Source organism: Balaenoptera musculus, chromosome 3 (genome assembly GCF_009873245.2).
Source record: "Balaenoptera musculus isolate JJ_BM4_2016_0621 chromosome 3, mBalMus1.pri.v3, whole genome shotgun sequence".
NCBI lineage: Eukaryota > Metazoa > Chordata > Mammalia > Artiodactyla > Balaenopteridae > Balaenoptera > Balaenoptera musculus.
The window spans coordinates 135732509-135757100 of record NC_045787.1 but is presented as its reverse complement, the minus strand read 5'-3'; the positions used below and the strand labels follow the sequence as shown (position 1 = coordinate 135757100).

Here is a 24592-nt window from a genome sequence, read left to right as displayed (position 1 = left end):
ATGTGCATTTACACATGGTTTACACATGATGCGTATTTTTGTGCATTAACACCTATTAACACTCATGCCAAGTATGATAAGTAATATGATATGTATTCTCTCTTTTAAATCCCAACAACCCTCTAGGATAGGTACCCTTCTTGCCCTGGTTTCATAGATGAAGAAACTAAGGAATAAAGAGCTTATAATTTTTGCCTAAGATTATACAGCCAAGGGATAGGGCTGGATTCAGAGCCCACCGCCTTCACCACGCTACTGCCATGTGGTTACCGGGCTGACCTGGTACTTTGGCCCAAGGAGGCCACAGATACTGCTGGAGGGCCCAACATCCTCAAACAAGTAACCCAGTATAAAAGTCTGTGCCCTCTCCCTTGCCCTTGGTGGGGGGGGGGGGGTGTTCGCCTCCATGACCACCAGTGAAAAGAGCCCAGCCCTCACTCGCTGACCTTGATAATGACAGTTATCCCAGGTGGCATGCGACGGAGGGGTTTCCTGGGACTCAGGACTTTCAGGGCTAGAACCCAGACAGTCCCAGGCAAACGGGGACAGTCGGTCCCCCTAGTTGAGAGCAGAGACTCTGGAGCCCGTCTGACGCCAGACGTTACATCCTGGCTCCACCACTAACCAGCTCTGCCACTTTGGTCAAGTTACTTAACTTTTCTGTGCCTCCATTCCCTCTCCTGTAAAATGGGAATAATACTAGGGCCTACACCATAGGGTTGTTGTAACAATAAGTTAATGCATGAGAGGCATATGAAAGAGTGCCAGGCACACGGAAATGTCTAGTTGAGGAATTGCTATTCTTGTTGTCATTCTATTAAAAGCTTCCTAAAATCCAGAGTTACGGTCCTGGGGCAGGTTCTTTGTCTAGTCCTTTTAACAGCTATCAGAAACAAACATTTAGTGATTTCCTTACATTTTCTAAAGTTGGGCTGCAAACAGCAACAACAAAAGAATATACATGGCAATTTATCATCAGCGTGATCTTAACACCAGTTAAAAGAGAGCGGCCAGCCTGCAGTAAGTAACAAGTCCGTGCCCACCGTGCCTTTTAGGTGTTATTTGTATTTTTATGACCCTCCTGTGGCTGGCTATACGGATGCTCAGTGGGTGTAGAAATTGGATGGTTAAAAATAACAAAAAAGAGATCAAAGCCGTGCCTTTGTCCCTATTTCCATACCAGGGAGGTGCCACATTCATTATTTGCTGGACAGCTGCGGGAGTAAGCAACACGAGCTACAGCAACTTGATTATCCTCCAAGAACCACATTAAACCATTGGGCTTTCTTATTATTGTCATCCCTGCCTTGGTGGAACTCTTGTTACCCTCTTAATCTACCAACATGCCTCTCTCCTCCCTCGCTGGTCCTTTATCCTGTGTCTCTCAGTCAGGAGGGATCAGTTTATTCCAAGGTGAAAGGCACGGACTTTCTCCAGCACTCATCCACGGCCGCTGGCATCAGCTCAGTTTTAGACCCTGTACCGGAACCAACTGTTTCTTTCGCTTGGGGAGGTGTCATCCATCCAGGGGCTTGGGGTGTGACCTGCAGGAAGCTTTTCCCTTTGCCTGGCTGCCGAATCAAGGGCCCAGTGAAGCAGCAGAAGCACCACATGGTTTATTTATGCATTCATTCAACAAACAGCTTCAATGCCAGGTGCTGGGAAAACAGCCTGTACAACAGAGTCAGAGTCTTTTTGCACTTGGGAGGCTTGGAGGCTCCTGGGAAGATGGGCATTGAGGCTTCTCCACCTCAGCCGCACAGAGGGGCCACTTGGGGAGCTCAAGAAATCAAAATACTGATGCCTGGGTCTCATCCTCAGAGATTCTGATTTAATTGGGGGTGCAGCCTGGCATCGGGGTTTTTCAAGGCTCCCAGGCGATTCTAATGCACAGCCTAGTGGAGACCCACTGCTCTAAACAAAAGAGGAATTAGAATGATGGCGAGTGCTTCAGAAGGAGTACGTGGTGCTGTGAAGTCATGTGATGGAGGGGGAACCCTGAGCTGCAAGTCAGAGAGCCTTCCCTGAACAACCGCTGGCTCAGCCAAGGATAAATGGCTTTGCCAAGTGAGTGCAGGGGGCAGAATTTAGGGAGAGGGATCTGCAAAAGTGCAAAAGGAAGAGGATCCAGGCTATGTTCTAGAACAGAGGAGGGCAGCGTGGCCAAGGTCAGAGAGCGGAGACTCAAGTGACAGGAGATGAGAAGGGGAGAAATGGACAGGTTCCGATCAGGCAGGGCCTTGGAGGCCCTTTTCTGGAGTTAGGACTTAAGCCTGAAAGCAGTGGTTCTCACCCAGCAGCCATCGGAACCTGCTGGAGGGCTTGTTAAAATGCAGGTTGCCTGGCCCCATCCCCCCAGAGGTCCTGAATGGTGGGTCTGGGATGGAACCTGAGAATGTGCATTTCTAATGAGATCCCAGGTGATACTGGTGCTTCTGGTGCCAGGACCACACTTTGAGAAGCAGTGCTGTGATCTAAAGCGATGGGAGAAACTCCTGGTACATCGGCAGCGGGTTCCAGCGTGGCCCCGGTTGGTGTGGGCCTTGGCAACCTGCTGATATTTGCCCATCACTACCCATGACATCCTCCTCTGATTGGGTGAAGTGGGATAAAGAAAGGTGTTGTTCCAGGGGTAGAAAGCAGGCTCCCCTCAAGGAAAGCAAGGCTTGTGTTGGACCCCAGTGCTACTGGGTGATAATGACTCAGTCCCAATTCACTAAGTAATTGACATGGGATTTCCCTCCCAAGAAGAGCTATTCCCGGTTACTGCCACCTAAACTCTGTTTCCTCCCCTCATGATTTCTACCTTTTTTTTAAAATTTATTTTATTTTATTTTATTTGGCTGTGTTGGGTCTTCATTGCTGTGTTCGAGCTTTCTCTAGCTGCGGTGAGCAGGGACTACTTTTCGTTGCGGTGCGCAGGCTTCTCATTGCGGTGGCTTCTCTTTGTTGTGGAGCACGGGCTGTAGGCACGCGGGCTTCAGTAGTTGTGGCACGCAGGCTCAGTGTTCGTGGCTTGCGGGCTCTAGAGCGCAGGCTCGGTAGTTGTGGCTCACGGACTTAGTTGCTCCGTGGCATGTGGGATCTTCCCAGACCAGGGCTCAAACCCGTGTCCCCTGCGTTGGCAGGCAGATTCTTATCCACTGCGCCACCAGGGAAGTCCATGATTTCTACTTTTTAAAAAATTGTGTTAATAAGAGTTCAAAGCATCAAAACAGTACAAAATAAGATGCATTTTGTTTTCTGAGCCCAAAGCTGAGCCTGCTGCCTTCCTTCTCCCAGGCAGACAGAAATGATGCTGATCAGTGAGAATCCTGGTGCGTCCAGGAAACATGCAGCATTGACACCTGGATCCAAACTTACATCACCTCATGGGAGCTCTGCTGTTTCTGTTGCTGCTGGGGTGGAGGGGCACGACTTCTGCCTTACGAGCCAAAGAGGAACGTTAGACCATGGAAAGGATCACTGCCCTTCCCAGCCCTCCCCCTCCCCCTCCCCCCCCACCCCTATGTAAACCCTTAAAGACATACACATGCTGTTGAAACAAAGAGGAACATCTGCCTCTGGATTTCCCACAACTTCTCTGACAAAGCAGGGGCAGCTGTTCAAGCTCAGGGTCATGGCTGAGCGTCCATGCCAGTTTGTGCCTGGAAGCGGTCTCTTCACCACTCCCTCCTGCTCGCAGAGACGAGCAAGAGGGCAAGCCTTGCTGTTTTCTGGGACCAGAGTGCTTCTTTGGCAGTCAGTCTTCTAAAATTAGTTGGAGTTTTCCCCGGAGTGTCTCGAAACACCAGATTAATTTTCTGAGCGTTTGTCACTGCTGTTTAGTAGAAGCGGCCACCAAAGCCCCGGTGATCCCCAGTCCCCAGCACCTCAGCTGTCTGCAAGTCTAAAGAGTTCTGGAGTGCAATGGCAGACTCTATTACATATTTCCAATGTGTGTCCGTTCCTCAGTTCCAACAGTTCAGAGCTCTGAGGAAACAGTCATGTTTAAAACAGTTCGGGGAGGGGGGTCCCCTCATTAAGTTAACAAGCAAAAGTACAAGGCTGCCCAAAAGAAAGTCATCACTTATTTCACCTTCAACTCTCTTGCCCCTCAGAGTCACCCTCAGCATCAGTGGGTTTTCTGAAAACACTTCTAGTGACATTACTAGATTCTTGGGTGGTGGGCAAAGGGGAGTGTGGATTTCCTAGGATGTGATGCAATCACACACTCAGGACACCCCAGAAGCCTCTATTTCTTAATTTGAAATAGGATAGGCGCTTGTTTTTTTTTCCTGATCTGGAGGTGAGGCAAGAAGAAGTGGCCTGCACTTCAAACTATGCCCCCCTCAAAAAAGCCTGCTGCTAATTATAATATTTGTAATATCAACAATTATATCAACATGAACAACTAGTAAGTGCTACTCTCTACTGAGCATTTACAATGTGCTCAAGCTCGATGTGCTCAATCTTTGCCTTTATCATTTCATTTTACCCCTCTGACATCTGTATAGAGTATTACCATCATCCCTGTTCATTCATTCATTCAGCAAACGTTGATTGCGTGTCTGTCATATGCCAACTATTGTTCTAGACAGTGAGGATACCTCAGTGAACAAGAGAGGCAAAAATCCTAGCCCTTGTGCAGGTTGCATTCTATTGGGAAGGACAAGAAATAAGATTTATTAGCAAGATACATAGTTTTACAGACGGGGGTGAATGGTGAAGCTGCCAGCTCAAGGTCACACAGACAACAAGAGGCAGATCTAGGTTTTAATCTCAGACGTCTGACTCCGAACTGGGTTAAGGTTTTCCCCTTGGTTCAGAAAAGCCTTCCTACAGGGGTGTAGCCCAGGCTGCAGTAGCTCTCCTAATGGTCTCTTGAACCAAGCAGGGACGTCTCCCTTCTCTGGCTTTCCTTGTCATCTGTCTGCGTTGACATGCAGCCTGTTCTGTGTTTTCACTTGCATTCCCATCTGGGTGTTGCCCTCTCTGCTTTTCTAAGGTGCGCCTGATGTTGCATGCTAAAATCCTACTTCTCTTCCCACATCCTTTCTACCGTATTAGCCACTTATTTCCACCTCTCAGTTGCTGCACATGGCAGAACGTTTCTTGATGCTTTTTTAGAAAAGCCTTTTATGGCAATTATAGCTTTCTTCAAGTACATTTATGCTCCCCTTTTTACTGTGCTGTAGACATTATTTTGCTCATGCCTAATTTTTTTAGGGCAGAAAGCCTGCCTATCTGGTAACTGTGTTGATGGATTTTTTTTTTTTTTCTTTTTCCCCAGTCTTTGGAATCTTGTGTGTAGAAAAGCCTTGGAAACTATTCCATCTTCACTCTGCCAAAGGCATTAGAGATGCTGATTTCAGTCAAAAGTCATTCGTTCATCCATCCCCTGACTCTGTGTTGAGTACTGGCAATCCAAGAGTAAACAAGATAGACGTGGTCCCTGCCCTGACAGGTTTACATCATAACAGAAATGCCCAGAGCAGTTGTACACTGCACAGTTCTAGGGGCCCCATTCACATGGCAGTTAATGACGATGTGCACCTTTATTACAACAATTTTCCTGCAGGTGACAATAAAATGTCTTAAGGAAGGGCTGCTACAAGGGCTAGCAAGCATCAGAGAGTTGCCAGACAGTTGTGATTCAGTGTGGTGGATGGGATAGGATAGGGTAGGATAAAGGTACCATGACAGGTGGAGCTAGCCTTGATTTGGGAGCTTTGGAAAGGCTCCCTGGAGATGACTTGGGTGAAGGATGGGTTGAAGTTAGGCAGATAAGGAAAGGCCGAATGGCTTCAGTCTGAACAAAGCCTAAAGTGATATTGAGTTAGGCTGATGTGGTGACAACCAGTTCATGGAAGATCTGGAAGCCAGGGTAAGGACTTCAGACTTTGCCCCAGGGTCAATGGAAAGCTATAGTAGTATTTTCAGTAGTGTCCAGAACAGAGAGAAATGGATGATGGTGCAAGACCGGAGGCAGGGAGACCAGTTAGATGGCTTTGACCAGAGTCTAAACCAGAGATGAGGATGGCTTAGGTTAATGTAGTAACAGTAGGGGTAGGAGTGGAGAGCAGATTCTAGAGATATTTAGGAAGAGCAGGTAGGGCTTCTTATAGTAAAGAGGAAAATTAGGCAGGACTTGGTTTTTGACCAGATACATGAGATGAGAGAGGAGGCGGGGGAGGGTTATTAACAATAACTCCAGGGTTTCAGTCTTGGCCAGTGGGGTACATGCAGGTGCCATTGATTGATCAAGGAATCAGAGTTTGGGAGGGGAAGAAAGATCAAGAAACTGAATTCTGCTGAGTTTGAGATGCTTGTGAGTGAACAGATGGAGATGCTGAAATGCACGTTGGAGTCCAGGTCCAGAGATCAGGGAAAGAGCTGAAAATTCAGGAGTCATCTGAATATATCAGTGTGCTTGGCTTTTGTTTTGTTTTGTTTTTAATCCCAAATTTCTGCATCAGCTCTAATTTTTGTTAAGACAAAAAGCCTGCCTACCTGGTAACTGTGCCAACAGATATTTTTTTCCTAGTGGTTGGAACTCTGTGTAGAAAAGTCTTGGAAACTATTCCATTTCCACTCTGCCAAAAGTATTGGAAGTGTGAGAGAACCATCCCAAGATATCACTGTTGCCCTTGAAAGTTCTCCCTGGGAAGAAGACTTAGATCTTTGAGAAAGAGGTCCCACTAGCTTCTCCTAACTCTCAGAAGAGTCTATAGATGAGGGCCAGGCTGAAATGATACTGGCACCACCTGACTGTTTTCCATTCATTTAAGCACCTACTATGTGCCTGACACTAGGGCACGTGCTGGGTTCCAACAGCAAACAGGGAAATCTCAGCTCTCATGCAGCTTTAGATCAAGGGCAGGGTTTCTCAACCTCAGCACCACTGACATTCGGGGCTGTATCATTCTTTGTTGTGGGGACTGTCCTAGGCATTGTAAGATGCTGGACATCCATCCTCTACCCACCAGATGTCAGTAGCGTCCTCCCCTAGATGTGATCATCAAAAGTGTCTCCGGACATTGCCACATGTCCCCTGGAGGGAGGGATGGGGGACAGAATTGCCTCAGTTGAGAATCTCTAGTCTAGGGTCACGATAGAACCTGAAGTCTCCAACAGCCAGCTCGCCACCTGCACAAAGAATCAAACAGCTGTGCCTAAGGCCTCCTGTATCGGTGGTCTCAGAGATAGGCACTCAAGGAGGAGCAGTGCTAGCTAGCCTGAAATCCAGAAGACTCCATGCAGGAGACCTCACGGATCCCAAAGTATGAGCCCGTAAGCCCAATTCAAGTCCAGTTACAGATTCCTCTCCAGAGAATAGCTACCACCTGATACCCATTTGCCCTCCCAGACTGATTACTTCCTACCTTTTGTTTTCCCTTAAGTGGAGGCTGGCTTTGCACTTTACAAACACAACGAATCACCTCCTCAGAAGGCCACCAGCAGAAGGAACTTGTGCTGGGGATAGCTTGGGGTTGCCTAGCAACGCCACGCATTCACCAAGGCTGCTTTCTTCCTCTTCAAGCTAAAAAACAAAAGTCCTGTCCATTAATTCCCAGCTGCCCCAAAACTTCTCAGAGATTTGCCAGCTTCCCACTGTTCGTGTTTTCATCTTCCTCATACGATATGGAGAAAACCCACTACTGTGGTCTGTTTATCTCGCTTCAGTGGGTCAGGGGAGAAGCGGGGGAATCGAGAGAGGAAGAGAAGGGGAAAAAAGCCTCGTTCAATCTAGGAGCATGCATATTTTGAGTGCATATCTCTGACTGACATGCTAGTAGTGTTCTTCGCAAATTTGACTTTTATGTAGTGGACGTGGGTTTCCTACACAGTGAGGCTTCTGTTGAGACTTTGTGCATGATTTTATTCAAACATGAGACCTCAAAGTAGCTAAATAACAAAGCACATATAATAGATACCGTGCCAGGTGAATGCTGGTAGGTCTGTCATGTAGTGTATTCTCTGTGATCCATTCCCTAAAACTTACTGGTAGAAATTGTAAAGCTGGGGGTGGCTGGAGGTTGAAGATACTCTCTTTTCCTTGAGAATTTGTGAAATGTCCCTTGAGCTTTTCCTACTGAGTTGCATTTTGCTCCTGCAGAAATATTTGTGGCATTTCTCTGACACCCACTGGGGCTGGCTTCCCTTCCCAGCACTCTCTCTCAAAGTATAAAGGGGGAAAGTCACAGGTATTCCAGGCAGGGCTGTGGTCACCTCCTTGGTAAGGAAGGAATGGAAATGTGACTCTTTGCTTTGTGAGGATAGGTATGGGGACAAGTAAGTCTTTTTTCAGATACGCAAGCACTGATGATTTGCTCACATCCTGGATTTAGTGCCAGGTTCTTCAACAAAAGAAAAGATTCCCTGGTAATCATCTCCTCATTCCTCCTCTCAAGACAGCTCGTCTTCCTTACAGAGACTTCTGAATGTAGCACGTCTCCTCTGTTGCTTACCTTGTTCTCCCAGGTCCTAACCCACGCATACCACATTCTGGAAAGGATGGGAGGGAATAAGCATTGAGGAGTGAAACTCCTTAAAGAAGTAAATTTCAACTCAATTTCAAACCCTCCAGCCCTTTCTTCCTAGGAGGAGTCCTTTAAATTCCCACCGCTGCCACATGCACAAATTAGGTTTATCGGCATTCTTGTAAGGGGTACTCGAGGGAAGAGAGGAAGGCTGCCAGGTGACGGCCTCTGGAATGCTGGAGAGAGAAGTAGGGGGAGACGCACACTTTCGATTCAGAAGATTAGTGCCACAAAGGTTTCAAATCAATTACCTCCATCATTACAAAGTGCTCCATCCCTCCGCCACGGCCCAAGCTACCCTGCTCTTTGTGTGGTTTAAAAATAGATATAGAAAGAGATGGAGATAGAGATGGTAGCAGATGTCAAGACAGAATGAGAGAGAGAGAGAGAGATGTTCAGGAGAGTTATTTTCTGAGGACAATTAAATTAATGGTCTTTCGGAATATATTTAAATGTAGTAGGGAAACATACCTAGGTTGCACAACGCTGTAAATTTCCTCGAAGTCATTGCCTTGTACAGTACACTTAAAACAGGTGAATTTTATGGTATGTAAATTACACCTCAGTAAAGCCGTTAAAGGAAAGAAAAATAAAAACGTACCTAGGAATTCTTGCCAGCAAGTAGGTTTTGTGAGTGCGGCCACATCCTACCAATCCTGTGCTTCTCTCTACATCTTATAAATGGCGACAGAGGCTCTGCCACAGAGACTCCCCATCTCTCTATAGTGCCCCCCACACTCTTTCTCTTCTTTCCTCATCCAGGGTGTCTTTGCCCACGCTCAGGTCAGGGGAGTAGTAGCTGCAATTGTTTTGGGTGCTGGAGCAATTAGAGAATGAGGTAGGCTACTGCTTTCACACACCCCCCCAAAAGGAAAAGAAAACCACAAGATAGGAATCCCTCGAACCCCACTGCCTTCCCCCACGGGCATAAGCATTCCTCTATCTTTTCCCGATTCATGGCACTCAGCACCTACTCTTTCCCCAGCCTTCCAATCCTGCAGTATTTTAAAATCATGCCATAAATAGGTTGAATGATTGGCAGCCAACATTTTTAAGTGCCCCTTAAAGCGAAATACTACAGAAATATGAAAATAGCCCAGCAGAACCATCCAGCTCTTGGTCCTAAGAAGCTCGTGCTAATCGCATGTAAATTTAGCTTTAAAATTCTGAAAGATGGAGGGCACTCTGCCTCCATTCTGGGTTGATAGGGAATTTTCTCTCTTCTGCAGAAGGCTCTTCTGAAAACAGAAAGAAAGAAAAGATTTTTCTTGAGGTAGCAACCATCCTGAGCCAACGGGCTGGAAATAACGGCCTGGCTAGGTGTGTCGTAAGCTCAGGGCTAGTTTAGCTTTCCGGAATGTTCCCCACTTTGGGAAGGTTGCCTCAGACCCCTACGCACAGGTCAGTGTCACTGGGGATCCTCTGCATCTGGGCCCCTGCTAACGTCTTGCAACCGCATGAGTCGCCTGCTTCCCCGGCTCTTCCCGAGGCAGGTCCGGGCCCCACTCTGCGGCTGGCCCAGCGGCTGCCCTGTGGCCTTGTTCCCCCTTTGCATGGCTCCCCTGCTGCCCCAGCGCGGCCTCACGTTCCTCCTTCTCATCCTCTCCATTTCTCCAACCAGATGGCTGCCCCGATTTGTGCAACGGCAACGGGAGATGCACACTGGGTCAGAACAGCTGGCAGTGTGTCTGCCAGACCGGCTGGAGAGGGCCCGGATGCAACGTTGCCATGGAAACCTCCTGTGCGGATAACAAGGATAATGAGGGAGGTGAGCAAGCGTCTTCTAACTCCCGGCCCCTCAAGAGCAGAGCATTGTTTATAGATGGTCATCATGAGTCCTTTATCCTGAAAGACCTCCCCTCAGCTATTGTCAAATGTTGTTGTAACATTTCCTTTGAAGCAAACGCGGCAGAGAACGGGCATCCTCGGGCCAGCGGGGGCTCCTGGAGACATGGGCCGGGGGCACTGGGATTGGATGCTGGCTTTGGTTTCTCAAGTACACGTCGCCACAGAAAGGTGGCCGGGCCCCGGCTTTGCCTTTGGGTGACCGTCCCTGCCAGGCCTTCCAGGGCAGGGAGTTACAAACAAATCTGTGCTGGTGATGACAGTATGTGCTCACCCTGAGCTAAGAGGTGGTAAGCAGTGCATCCCTTCATCCTTTCAGCCCTTTGAGATGTTACTTTTACAAATGAGGAAACCAAGGCCTAGAGAGCAATTAAGTAACTTTTTTAAAGATAACTTAGTCACCAATAGTAAAATCATGACCCAAACCCAGCTCTGACTCCAAAGTCCATGTTCTACCCAGTGGTTGGCAAACCACAGCCCTTGGGCCAAATCTGACCCACTGCCTGTTTTTGTACCAGCCTGCGAGCAAAAGATGGTTTTTACATTTTTAACGGTTGCGGGGAAAAAAACCTAAAGAAGGAGAATATTTCACAACACGTGAAAACTATGTGGAATTCAAATTTCAGTGTCCATAAGCAGAGTTTTGTTGGAGCTCAGACACGACTATTCATTTATGTTTTGTCCTGCTTTCACCCTCAAAGGCAATGTTGGTTAGTTGGCCTAGACAAAGCCTAAAATTTTTACTCTCTGACCCCTTACAGGAAGTTTGCTAACCTCTGTTCTGTACCCCTGGCTGAATTTCCCTGTGTTGTTTCCTGATGGAGTGCTAAGATTCTGGGGCTAAATGGGGTGCAGTAGCATATGGACCACCTGATTTCCTGAGAACACAGAGTCATGCTCTCCCGTAACATTAGTACACGCTTGTCATCCAACCCTACCAAAATGACTAACTGGTCAGAATTCCCTCAGGGCAGAAGCTGTTTCAGGGTATAAGAGGCTATGAGTCTGATTATTTAACAAAAATATGTATCGTCTTGTATGTGCCAGTCCCTGGGCCCTGGGACCGTCAGCCCCTGCCCTCATGGCCCCAAGGGGTCGGTCAGCTTCACCGATGTCCAGAGTGAGGTGCAATCCATTGGGTTAAGGCTGAAAGTATCAGACACACTATTTTTATTTTTCTTCATCCTCCTGATAGACATTTTACAACTTCCATAACCTCTGATTGCAGTTGTAACATGTCTACCATTTGTAAGTAAACAGATGGGCATATGCTGATAGGAGTACACCAATCAAAAAAAGTTTATAGACTTGATGCAGTTTACAGAGCTCCCATTCATTCATTTACCTTCCTGAAACAGAGCCAAAATAGAAGCTGCTTTAATTCATTTTTGAATAAAGTGAGCCATGACTCCATATATGTTTTTTTCCCCAAGAGAGACCGTCAAAATCGCGCTACTTTCCCTGGTAATGTTCACTGTTTTTGCTTCTGGTCCCTGGTGGTTTCACCAAGCAAAGCGGTTGTTTACAGATCCACTCCTTCCTCTTCCAGAAAGGAGCTGCTGTCCTAGCTTTCTTCCCTGTCGCTGGTGTCAGCAGCTGAAAGCTTAGCAAACAGGCTGGAACGGTGCACCCAGGGGAGGGGGACTCAGTCTCCCACAATGTGCCCTGCGCCGCCCACTTCCCTCTCCACCAGCCCCACCCTGATCCCAGCTCCCACCAGGAGAAAACCAAATTCCTGAAGTGCTGGGGCTGGAGGAGGAACCCTGCAAGTCCCCAGCCTGAGGATGGCCCAAGGGGCACAGTTCAGGGTCCCTCCTGGCAGGCAGAGGCAAGAGGCACCCGGAAAGGCAGGGCGCAAAAGCGAATGAGGCAGTGATTATGCTAAAGACAATAATGGCCTTGTTTTGGGAACTATTAAAACAACCTCCCAGGGAAGTAATTAACCACCAAGAAAAAAAGGCTCTGCACCCGTGTTTATAAAAAGAAACTCCCAGTTAATTCAGAGTTGCTTGTGTCAGGTGAGAGGGGTAGGCACGGATTCTGTCTCACCTGGTGTAAGCAATTCACAATTAACTGAGGTCTTTTTTTGGAGGAGATTCCTCGGTGCAGAGTATCCTTCTTTGTGGTTAATTACTTCCCTAGGAGGTGTGCTTGGCACTTCGCTGTTTATTGATAAATATTAAAGTTGTTCCTCATCAACTGCAGATCCAATCCTGTAGCACACTAATTACATCACTGTTTTGTTTGTTTGGGGAGGTGGGGGGGGTGGGGAGGGGGTGGTGGAAGTTCTGCCCCAGGCTCTGTCCTGCTTTGCCAGTTCTCAGGAAGAGCTGTGTGGGTCTCTAAATGTAGCAGTGGGTGGGTAAGAGCAGACGCCCAGGCCTGGGGAGCAGCTGCAGTGAACACATTTGTCATAAACCTCACGAATGGGGAAAATAATAGAGTGCCCTTCCAAAGTGAGCTGGAAGAGGCAAATCATTTTTCCATCTAGGAATGCTCTCCATTTTTTTAAAATCTCAAGTTTAAAGTGATAGTGTTTTTTTTATTTTAAACTGATATAAATATAGATATAAATATGGATATAGATATTCGAAGCCCATAACAGCCTTTTTCAACCTGAGTTCCTCCATGAGAGAAACAAGCTCTAATGCCTACAGACACTAGTAGTTCCAAAATGTTAGCTTACAGCAGAACCACCTGAAGGGCTTGATTACACACAGATTGCTAAACCCTACCCCAGTTTCTGATTCCCTAGGTCTGGGGTAGGATGCAAGAATTTGTATCTCTTGTAAATTTCCAGAGAATGCTGTTGCAGATTCTAGTAAATTTCCAGGGGATGCCAACGCAGGTTCTCTTTGAGAGCCACTGACCTAAGCCAGCCATTATGTGGAATGAATGAACTTCTCTCCGATGCATCTAGAATGGTACTAAGTACCTTCCTTGGAAAACTTGGGGAATTTTTCACTCAAATACTTTCTGGATTCTCTGGTTCTTAGACAAGAAACCCTGTTGAAAAAAGCTGCCTTCAAATATCCCCCCAAAACAATTTTTAAAGGCTGCCTTCAAATATCCCCCCAAAACAATTTATGGATTCCTACCTTCTTACTCCCATTGCTTTCAAATTCTCCCAACACCGCCAACCATATGACCACCAACTTAAACTCAGGAAGCATTGGCTGCTTCTGAAGGGACAAACTTCACCTGCCATGGCCCCTGAGAAGTAGTAGAAACGGTTCAGACAGACGTGCCGGGGAGCAGGCTGTCTTTTTAATAGTGAGAGATCTTTACTTGAACTGCTCACCCCAATTTGAAAAAGGAGAGACTCAAAGAAATATTTTTGCTACAGAAGACAAATACGAGCTCATTACAGTCTGAGAATACACACAACATGTACATCAAGTGACAGGAGGATAATATTTAATTATCACCACCGAGACAGAGGTGTGAGATTTAGTTCATCACAGCCAGGGGTAGGAGAAAGGGTGTAGATTTTCTCTCAAAGTGGGAACCTCGAGGTGGGGAGGCGTTGGTAGGCTCTCTGGCCTGGAAAGACAGTCCTTATTCCTTCCCTCCACCCCTTTATCACCCAGAACTTGGAGTCAGGGGCCCCGGCCCTCTGTCTATAGAAGCCCAAGGCTCCCATCATTGTGAGCCAGCCTGGGAGCCCGTCTGAAGATCCCATGGAATCCTATCAGATGCTGTCTCCAGTCTGTGGGCAGAGGACCGGAGGTGGTGGGGTAGGAGATGGCCCTTCCGAAGCTGAGCTTATCCACGAGTCACCATGCCCCATGTCCTTCCTGACCACACTAGGGAGTTGTCTTTGTTTCCCTCTGTTCTGCTTCAACACAGCTCTGAAAGTTAGATGCTTTGCTCCTTCTCCTGTCACTTCCCTGATTGCTGAATAGATGACACTGTAGCATCATAGAGTTAAGAGCCTGGGCTCGGGGCTCAGTCTCTGTATCCCACTTCTGCAAGTCAGTCTACTCCTCAAAGTCTCAGTTTTGTTGTCTGTAAAATTGGCGTGGCAATGCCACCTCCATGAACAGGGGTGAAGTTTCACTGAGAAAATGTGTGTGATACGTTTTACAAGGTGCCTGGCTCATAGGATACCCTCCTGTGTTGGCTGTTGCTAGCTTTAATGTTATTAGTATTAATGTTGTTGTTATTGTCTAGAATGGATGCTGAATCCACAGAGATGGCACCTAACCCATAATTTTCCCACAGGACAGAACCGCTGAGATTCTAACCAGTGCTCATCAGATTTCAGTGTTGCGTGACCACACTGGAGAGCTTGTTTAAAATTTAGATTTGTAGGCCTTTGAGATTCTGATTCATTAAGTCAGATATGGAATCTAGGAATCTGCATTTTTTTCAAGCACTCCAGAGGATTCTGACTCAAGTGGTCTGCTGACCACATTTGGAGAAAAACTTGTTCAAATGATGGTTTCCCCTGGGTGGGCTGACCCAGCCCAATGTCATGGTGCCTATTCCCAGACCTCTACCCCTAGAACTTCCAGAACACAAGAGGAGTGAAGTGAAGAAAGGGGAATTTTACTTCAAGTAGAAAGAAGTAATTGGAAAAACATAAACACATTTTCCTGTTTAGTTTCTGAGTAAATAACTTTAGTATGTTTTAGAAGTGCTCTCCATTCCTGGTTGGAGAGGTGGCCAATGTTTGTCTCAAAACTTTAAAATCCTTTAACTCTCTGTCATTAGGGTGTGAATCCATCCATCCATCCATCAGCCATTCATTCATGTTTTAACAAACATTCGTTGAGGGTTTACTCAATGTTAGACATTAGTAACATTAGGCCTTTGGAAATACGAAGACGGACATGACACAGAGTGTCCGCAAAGAGCTCACTGAATCCATCTGAAAAGACAAGATGTATAAACATGGTGGTATTATTACTACAATCCAGTGTGTGAGGGCAGACAGGGTAGGAAGGGACTGTCCCGGAGCATGGGTGTTGACTGCAGGTCAGGAAAGAAAGCCCGTCGCAATACTAAAGCCCAGGGTCTTCAGCCTTTCTCCTTGTCGCCCTCAATTCCGCGGATCTGTGTGATCAGGAGCCCCTGGTAGGGGCTGTTCCATCCACCAGCAGCATTGGCATTTCTCTCTCTAAATTAAGGGCTTCAGTCAGGCTGCTCTTCAGAACGGAATTTCCCAGCCCACCTTCATCTGTGAAGCTTGGTTCCTTGTTTTGCTCCAAAGGAGGCTGCCTTGGGTTAAGCGATGTGGGTGCTGGCCTGAGCTCAGGGCACTCCAGCCAGGTCTAAATGAGGAGAAATAACACTGGAGTCTGTCCAAAAGCACTTGGAACAGACGAAACCCACACCTCACCGACCGTCGCCTCCCCCTCTCTCCGCATCCCATAACCATCCAAATTGGTTTGACATGATTCAGGGACGCTATCCCGGCATTTATCTCCCGGCATTTAGTTATTATTTAATAACTCACCTCGTCTGTGCGTTTAGCAGAGCCAAGCTCGGGACTTCAGGGACTCTGGAAGAGTTATGGTTCACAAGTCCAAATAGTCCCATTTCTTCATCCAGTGAGAGGGAAATCTTGGTGAACCCATTGTAAATGCCTTGATTAATGTGTGCAAATCATGTTGATGGATGGGTTGGGTGGGGGACAGCTTAAAAGTGCAACATCGCTCTATTAATTGGGTTGGATAAGGATTCCCTTTGCAGTCCAAAGACCTTGTGGGAAATGTAACTGGAGCCATAAATGATTAGCTCCCAGAGAGGAAAGCAATATATCTAATGCTTAGAAGGAAAACTTGACCTAGAGGCCACTGCCACCCGGCCAGGCACTGGGGCTCTCTTCTTTGGGAGGGAAGCAGAACTAGCCGCAGCTGAACTCCTAGAGGACCACATGGCGACAGGGGGCTGTTATTATTATTCAGGATCTTCCAGTTGAAATAAGATCTTTGATTTCCTAGGCACATTGGACTAGAGAATCTTCTATTTAGGAGACTGAGAATTGAGGGTTCAGTTTTCTTTTATTCTATTGAGGTTAAAAAAAAAAAAGATAGAATCCATTCTCCATTGCATAGAAAAGCTATACTCAGTAAGATTTCAAGAGCACTGTGCTGGGCTTTGGAGGCACCTCGATCATGGGAATAGGCAACCAGCGGGATCTCTCAGCTGCTGCTGTGCCCATGTTCTCTGTGCCTCCACACAGCAGCCAGAGGGATAGTTTTACATGGTAAATCAGATGATGTCATGCCCTCAAAGGGCTTGTCCTGTAGCTCGAATCAAAGTCAAATGTTTCACCTTGGCCTAGAGGGCCTGCCATGATGGGTCCCTGCCTTCTCTCTCACTGTGTCCCCAACAGCCTCTGTAGCAGCCCTGCTTCATCCACTCTGGCCAGCCTTCCCATCCTTGCACAAGCTAAGTTCATCCTCCCTAAGAGCCTTTGCTGGTCCAGGGCCAGCAATACTCTGACCTGGGCATTTTGCGTGACTGACTGGTTTCTTCTACTCATTCTTAGGTCTCAGCTCAAAGGCCCCAAAGAGGCCTATCTTGACCTGGAAGTTTCACCTCTCTCTCTCCCATCACCCTCTGTTGTTTCCTTCACAGCAAATGTCACACCCCTAAATTACCCCTTCTTTCTTCTATGTTACCTGTTTCTTCACACCAGAAATGCAAGGTCTATGAGTCTCTCTCTTCATAGTTTTTCCATTTCCCAGATAAGGTACCTCAAGAAGGTCATATTCAAAACAGGCCTTTCAGCCTACCACTACAACATACTGCTTTTCTACCTTAAAGCCAGCATCACATTTCTTCTACAACACTAATGAAATTTGGAAGTTGTTTCTGAAGAAGGTTCAAATAAGTACAGAATGTGTGCTGTCGCAAAAAGGTCTTCGGAAAAATCACCTCCAAGGTAAAACTTTCCCATAGTAAGAAACTTTCCCCTTTCACAGTAAATTTATTTGACCGTGGAATTTGTTGTTCATGAGTTTACCTAACATAGCACCTTCAGTCTTTTCTAATCAAATCTTTAATAGTTTAAATGGTTATTAAGTGTCTCTTAAGGGATTATATATTTTTCCCTGATTAGATAACAAATCAAATATTCATCATACAATTGTAATTAAAATGCATAATCTGCAAAAAAAAAGTTGATAATTTAAATCACTGAGGACTTATTTTAGGGAATTAAAGGATCAAAACACAGGTCTAACTGGTGGCAGAGAGGTAACGTTTGTATCATTCTGTTGGCTTCCTCTATTTTTGCCTTGGCCAGAGAAACCGCCTAGATGGCAGAGATTACCCTCTTGGTTTCTGTGACCAGCATCTGAATGAAGGTTCAAGGGCCCCGGTGCCATGATTAGCTCCGTTGCTCCCACAATCCTCCCCTCAGTCCAGACCAGTTGCTCCCTGCAAAGGGTGACTTTGCTCTCGGGGGGACACTGTCAGTGTCTGTCGTTTTATGAGTCACAACAAGGAGAAAGAGAGGAGGTGCAGCCGGCATCTAGTGGGTGGAGGCCAGGCATGCTGCTAAAGGTCCTGCAAGCACAGGACAACCTCACCACAAAGAATGGTCCAGCCCAAAGTGTCAGTAATGCCAGGGCTGACAAATCTGACATAGACACTAGCATCTCCCAGGAACGTACCTGAGGAGCTGGAAAGTACCAGCACAGGGAGTGTCCTTTGGTTCGATGTCAAAGGCCTGATGCATGGACCACTTATCAGAGGCCAGGCCTGTGCTCAGACGTTACCAAACTGCCCAAATAAATCATGGCAGTAGCCCATGAGAGCCCTGAGAGCCTCTTATTATCCTTTACATAGAAGCAGAAACTAAGGGCCGGAGAAGTGAAGTGGCTTACCCGGGTCCCCCAGCTAGAATGTAGCCAAGTCAGGGTTCAGAAAGCAGGTCAAGAGCCCTCCTTGTAGGCCCCTCGCAGCACCTGAGTTTCGTGCCCGGGATCAGAGCAGGGCAGATCTCCTTAACACCCTCAGCCCCTCAGCAGCACAAATTCTGCAGCGTTCTGAAAAATAGCCTTGGTGTTAGCTTTTCCCCCCCGCCCCCCAGTTTTGGATCTGGAGTGCATTTTTGCCACAAAGTACTTCTGCAATGGAATGCCGGGGGCCAGCGGGGGAAACTGGAGCAGTTGGACTTTAAATAGCTAGGCGTTCTCCACGCTGCAGCGAGAGCAGCTGCCCCAAAGCCTGTGCTCTTTTCTTTGACTTTCCATCTTCTCAGCCACGAGCTCTGGGGGACTGGAGAGGGGCCAGAATTATGCGGCCAAATGTGAATCCAAAGAAAACTGCAAGGTGTCCCCCAAAGCTCTGTGCCCAATGCTTGCGCCTCTCTCCACACGCACAGCAAAATCCAAGCCTCTTCCAGGGAATTCCCTCCCTTTTCAATCCTCAAGGTATTTCATCCTTGATCTGCCCAGCCAGTACTACCAGCACTACCCATGGGTAGGGCCACGCACTGAGGGACACTATGTCTTCATGAGATAGGGAGATCATGGCGCTGTGAGATCATGGAACCAAGGAATGTCAGATACAGAAAGGCTGAAATATACAGTCTTCAGGGGCTGCAAAACCCAGAGAGGGAAAGTAACTTCTTCAAGGCCACGTAGCAGGGTGGGGCAGATAGGAGCCAGAGGCTTAAGTTTCCTGGCTTTAAATCCAGTACGTGCTTCCCCCAAAGGGACCCAGTCACCCTTCAGAGAACAGGTGCCTGGCATTGCTGGTTTGAGCCAAGATCTATGTGAGACCCAGGACCTAGACTAGGGTGAACAGAGGAACCTCACACCTGAGAGTGAGCGCCTTCTTTAATTTTGCGCCCCAGGTGGGCCTCCCTCACCACCTCTCGTCCCTGCCCTGCACAGACCTCTTCTCACTGATGGTGATGATGGCAAACACCTCCCCCCAAACAAGCCACACTCTTGGACAGAACCCCCCAAATCATTTAGTCATTCAACAAATATACACCGAGCCTCTCCTCTGCAGGAATGAACGAGACACAGAGACCCGCAAAGAATCCACAGTCTCATGGGGGGGGTGAGGCATATGTGAAACCAGTCACTGCAAAGCTGTATCCTAAGTGTCCATGATAGACATAAGGCCAAGGGGCGATGGCAGACCAGCAGAGGGACATTGAAGGCTTCCAGAGCCGGTAAAGCTTGAATTTTGAAAGCTACAGAGGAATTAGATAAGGCAAGAGAGAAGGGCATTGTGGGCAAAGAAAATGGCAAAGGCACAGAGGCCAGAGGCAGCAGAGCACATGGGGGACATCTGAGAAGGCTCAGGGTGTGGAGAGTGGAGGAGGGAGAGGTTGGGGAAGCAGGTCTGGACAGACAGAGACAGGTTGTGTGTGCCAGGCTGGGCAGAGTGCACTTTACCCCAAGTATTGGCTTTACCTCCCTCCACTTAGCCCCTTGGTCCCCAAAATCGCAACGACCCCTCTTCCTTCAAACTGATGTGTCTGCTTGGATTATTCCTGAACGCACATGCTCAGAGCAGGGAAGAAAGAAGGGCCTTTCCTTATGTTTCCTCATTGCCCGTGGCAGGAGGAAGCAGCCTGGCAGGGTGGTAACGAGGCTTTGGGGTCAGGAAGCTCTGGTTCACGTCCTGGCTCCTCCACTGCTGCACAGTGTGAGCAGAAGCAAGTCATTCTGTCTCCCTCTCTCTGAGCCTCAGTTTTGTCCTCCGTAAAGTGGGGCTAATGACGGTTCCTACCTTATAGGACACTGTGAGGCTTAGATGAGTTTATACGTGCAAAACACTTAGCACAGTGCTTCCGGTAGGTCAGTGGGCATCAGAGTCACTGGAAGGCATGAGCCACAGGTCAGGCTGGGCCTCTCCCCCAGTTTCTCATCCGATAGGTCTGGTATGGGGCCCGCTGACGTGCATTTCTAGCGAATGCCCAGATGATGCTGACGCTTTGAGAACCACTGACTTGGCACAATACGTGCCCTTTAGAGGGGAGCTCAAGAGCCTGCAGTGAGTGATGTCTCCAAGCGTGGTGGCCCTGGGCTGCCTGATGGGGAGACAAGCCGAGATGCTCTGCTTCGCAAGGCAGTGGCGACTTGATTGGCATATGGACGCTGCAGACATCCCTGGGCTCACATCTCCGTGGCAGGTTCCCTGGCTCTCTCTCCTGCCACGTTTGTCCCTGCGTGTTGCCGCACAGATCTGCGGACGCACCCTTGTCTGGCCCCTCCAATCTCTATTCTTAATTATGAAGGCCCTGGTTTCTTAATGTCTTCCCACCTCCACCCAGATCATGCCACCAGCTTTGCTAGGCTGGGCTACTGTTCCTGTAGCGGCCAGTCTAGCCCACACAGAGCCCTCAGAAGAATACTTTTGAAAGTCAGGTCACATCACGCCTCTTCTGGTATTTTCCCAGGGCGTCTCATCTCCCGTAGAATGGCGTCCAGGTGCAACGTTGGCCATTGCTTTGCATCAGCAGGTCCTTGCTTCCATCTGATCTCATTTTGTCCTTCTATTCCTCTCCCTCCACTGGGCCAGCATCCACCATCTTGTTCTTCCCAGAGCTCACAAAATACATCCCAACCCTGGCCGTTTGCACCTGCTGTTCCCTCTGCCCAGAATGCTTTTCCCTCAGATGTTTCCGTGACTTGTTTCCTCATTTCATTGAGGTTTCTACCCAAACATAACTTCTTCAGAGATGCCATCCCTGGCTCCCCTCGAACCCTCTCCAACCCTTTGCCCTGCTTTACTTTCCTTCAAAACACTATCACTCTTGCAAAGTCTATTATACATTTATTTGTTCATTGTTTCCCCTCTCGAATCTAGGCCCACAACCTCAGGGTCCCCGTCTGTCTTGGTCAATTCCTTATTAAATGAATTGAAGAATGAAAGCTTTAATGAAAAGTATCTAGGATAAAAAGCAGTTGTCATTTATTCAATAGATTATTTTAGGATGAATAAGTTTCATTTGGGGATTAAAGAAACACATACATACAGACAATGACACCCAAGTCACTGTATATCACTGACACCATTTTATCAATGACAAGAAACTCCAAATGTAAGATACACTGTTTCTTTCACTAAGACGTGAACACGTGATTCTGCTGCTCTTCACCTCTGTAGCCGACTTTGCTCACCCAGTGTATCGGCTTCCTGTGGGCTGATGGCAGTAGGTAGGCAAGCTCTATAATCCTCCTCCAAGACAGGAGGAAAGGCAGGGGCGGCCAGGGATGGCTGTTGAGTGAGCCCAGACCCCCCGCACGATGGCTTGCTTGGCCACATGCGGAATAGTGAGGAAGCCAGAGTAAACAGATGGTTACTCTCCGCTAAGTGCTTTTGCATAAAGCTTATTTCGTCTTTCACAACAGCTCTATTATGCTGATATGATTATTATTTCCATTTTACCGATGAGGAAGCTGAGGCTCAGAGAGGTAAAGTAACTAGCCCAAAGCCACACAAACAATGTGTTGCAGACCTCCAGATCCTGTGTTCGTCACTGGCAGTACAATACCAGCTCCTAGTACCGACGCAGTAGAGTGGATGTGAAGATTAAGTGAGAAAATCTCTAGGGAGTATTCAGCACAGTGCCTGGAGCGTAGTAACGGCCGTGTTTAGGAATTCATACTTCTGATTTCCCTAGTCTAGCAGGCAGTTTGTAAATGGCTGAGTCTGGTCCCTTCTCCCAGTTGCCGGGCTGTGGGTATTTCTCTATTCTTGACACGGTCATCAAAGCTGCTAATTCTCTCAGCTTTGGGGCCGGTCCTCCCCCCACCTCCCCCCCAAGAGACGAGATCTCTCCTCAGGCGGAAAGTAACTGTTCCGGCTTGTTGCTCAGAGGTGTCGGTGGTGACAACCCCTTGCCTTTCTGAGGGGCCCAGCAGGTCACTGTCTGGCACCCCACCAGGCTGCCACCCCCGGCCGGGCCTGGACTCCCCGGCCATCGGCTCGCTTCTGTCCGACCTGTCAGTGCACTCTTGGAAATGCTGGTTGATGAGGTCAACAGGCGTGTGGGGTGGAGCAGCCTGGGCTGGGAGAGGCCAGAAACAGCAGGGCAAGGGCAAGCATGTGGGGAAATGGGTGGCTGAGATCAAAGGCCCCTGCTCTCTGTTGCCACTGGCTTTTTGTAACAGGAAAGGGGGGAAGACAGCTGCAGGCAGGGTAGAAAGCCCCTGGGGATAAAAACATGGCCCTGGGCTAACAAGGGTGAGACTGTGCCAGAGAGGCCTGTCAGGGATGTCCGAGGTGAAAACTTTCTGATCAAGTGAGATCATTATTCCTTGATGCTCTGTCTGGGTTGCGGAGAAGCAGCAATGGGAGGGGGAGGGGAAGAAGGGAGAGCGAGAGAGAGAGAGAGAGAGGGTGAAAGAGAAAGACAGAAAGAAACAGCAACTCGAAAAAAAAATGTTTTCTGAAGGCTTGGCCTTTCCTTCCCCACATTCTACAACATTCACAGGGAACCTTGATATGGCTGTGATCACTCACAGCCTCCTATGAAGAAGGGAGGGTAGAAACCAAGAGTGTAGGCTTCGGAGGTGGACAGCCTAGGGGTGAATCACTCCTCCATCATTTACTTGCTGTGTGATTGTGGGCAAGGCCCTTAACCTCTCTGAGCCTCAGTTTCTTTATCTGCAAAGCAGAGATCACAGAAGCCTCCTCAAAGGGTTCTTGTGAGCATTACTGGATGGTGTCTGGATAAGGTTGAATGATGCAGGCTGAGAAAGCACAGAGGAGCTTAAGCCGCTGGTGAGGGGGACAGCCCTGTGGTGGTCCACCCAAGTCAGAAGTGTAAGCTGGTAAAGTTAGGAGCTGGGGCGGAGGGCAGCTAAAACATTCTGTGTCCCAGTTTTCCAAAAAATAAATCGCCCTTCAGTGTGTCTTTAAATTGTCCCTCTTCTGTTTGACGTAGTCCTGCCTTAACTAAAAGAGCTTGGTGCAGGCGCTAAGCACGTCATAGTGGCAGGTACAACAGCTCCTGTGTATCGGCCACTCGGAATGTTTAACGGTAACAGACCTATCATGGCAGCTGCATGTAGGATTTAACGTTGGAGTGCAGCAAACTGGGTTCAGAACCCAGCCCCACCATACAAAAGCTGCATGGTCTTAGGCGAGGTATTTAACCTCTCTCTAAATCTGCAATTCTTCATCTGTAAACAGCAGGGCTAATGATGCCTGGAGTTCTGGTGGTGATTTAATGAGAGGATGCATGTAAAGCACTTAGCATGGTGCCTGGCACTTAGTAAACTTTTCGTAAATGCCAACTATCAACTCTCATAAGACATGGTTGCCATTAACACTTCATGGTTGTGCTGACGCCCCCAGGATACTGTCACCTAGCACAGGACCCCTATGCTGAAATGCATTGGTTTGGGGGAGGCTCTGGGAGCCCAAGGACAGAGGCTCTGAGCTGATGTGCTAGTAGTGGTGATGTGGTTTGCATTGGGCCTGATCACCCAAAAACCTGCATTTTATGAGACAGTCAATCAAGCCTGGGGCTGCCACTCATGACTGTTGAATAGATGAAGGTTTGGCTGGTCCTTCCTGGGATAGAACCCCCAAACCTAGAGCTCTGTGTTCTCGTGAAGTGCTCCCCAACCAGTAAGGCTGATTGCAGGGAGACTGTTGCAGGGAGATGCTCCAAGCCAAACGGGGTCCATGGTCAGGAAATACTGCACACTCCCTTGCAACAGTAAAGATTCCTGATGCATATTCACTCATCAAGGGCTCTGAGAACTCCTGGTGTGATTAAACCAGTTTAACTTTGTTTAACCAGCATCTGCCAAACTGCATTGGACCACAGACCCTCCTGTCCCACCCCCATTTCTATTTCAGGGAACCCCTATTAACATCCCCAGGAGGCATAATTTGGAAAAGCTGGTTTAGGGTTGTTGTGCTGGGTCAGTTGTGTTGAGGGTCAGTTGTGCCGCTGTGGGTATGTGAAAGGTGTTTTCAGTAATTCAGAGCAGGGGGTCTCAAGCTTTAGTGAACTAAGGAATCACTGGGGCCTTTTCATTAAAATGCAGAGTCCCAGTTTCCGCTCTCAGGAACTTAGTGGGTGTGGGTGACAACAGGGGTCAGTATCTTAACATCACTGAGGTGATCCCGGGACAAGGAATCAGGGAGCACGACTTGACCAGTAGTGGTTTAGTGCCTGACTTATAGAAGTACGGTGCTCAGAATACCAGCATCAGCATCACCTAGGAGCTTGTAAGAAATGCAGGCTCTCAAGCCCCAGTCTAGGACTACAGAATTAGAATCTACATTTT

The 24592-nt window shown here is 47.9% G+C and overlaps 1 protein-coding gene across 1 annotated transcript in view; it reads left to right on the top strand.

Moving 5' to 3' along the window:
• TENM2 (teneurin transmembrane protein 2) overlaps nucleotides 1–24592 on the top strand; it is a 463195-nt gene that overhangs the window by 330337 nt on the left and 108266 nt on the right. Inside the window, exon 12 of the mRNA XM_036847957.1 lies at nucleotides 10144–10290. Within this exon, the coding sequence (XP_036703852.1) occupies nucleotides 10144–10290 (147 nt within the window). The remainder of the gene's footprint in view (nucleotides 1–10143; nucleotides 10291–24592) is intronic.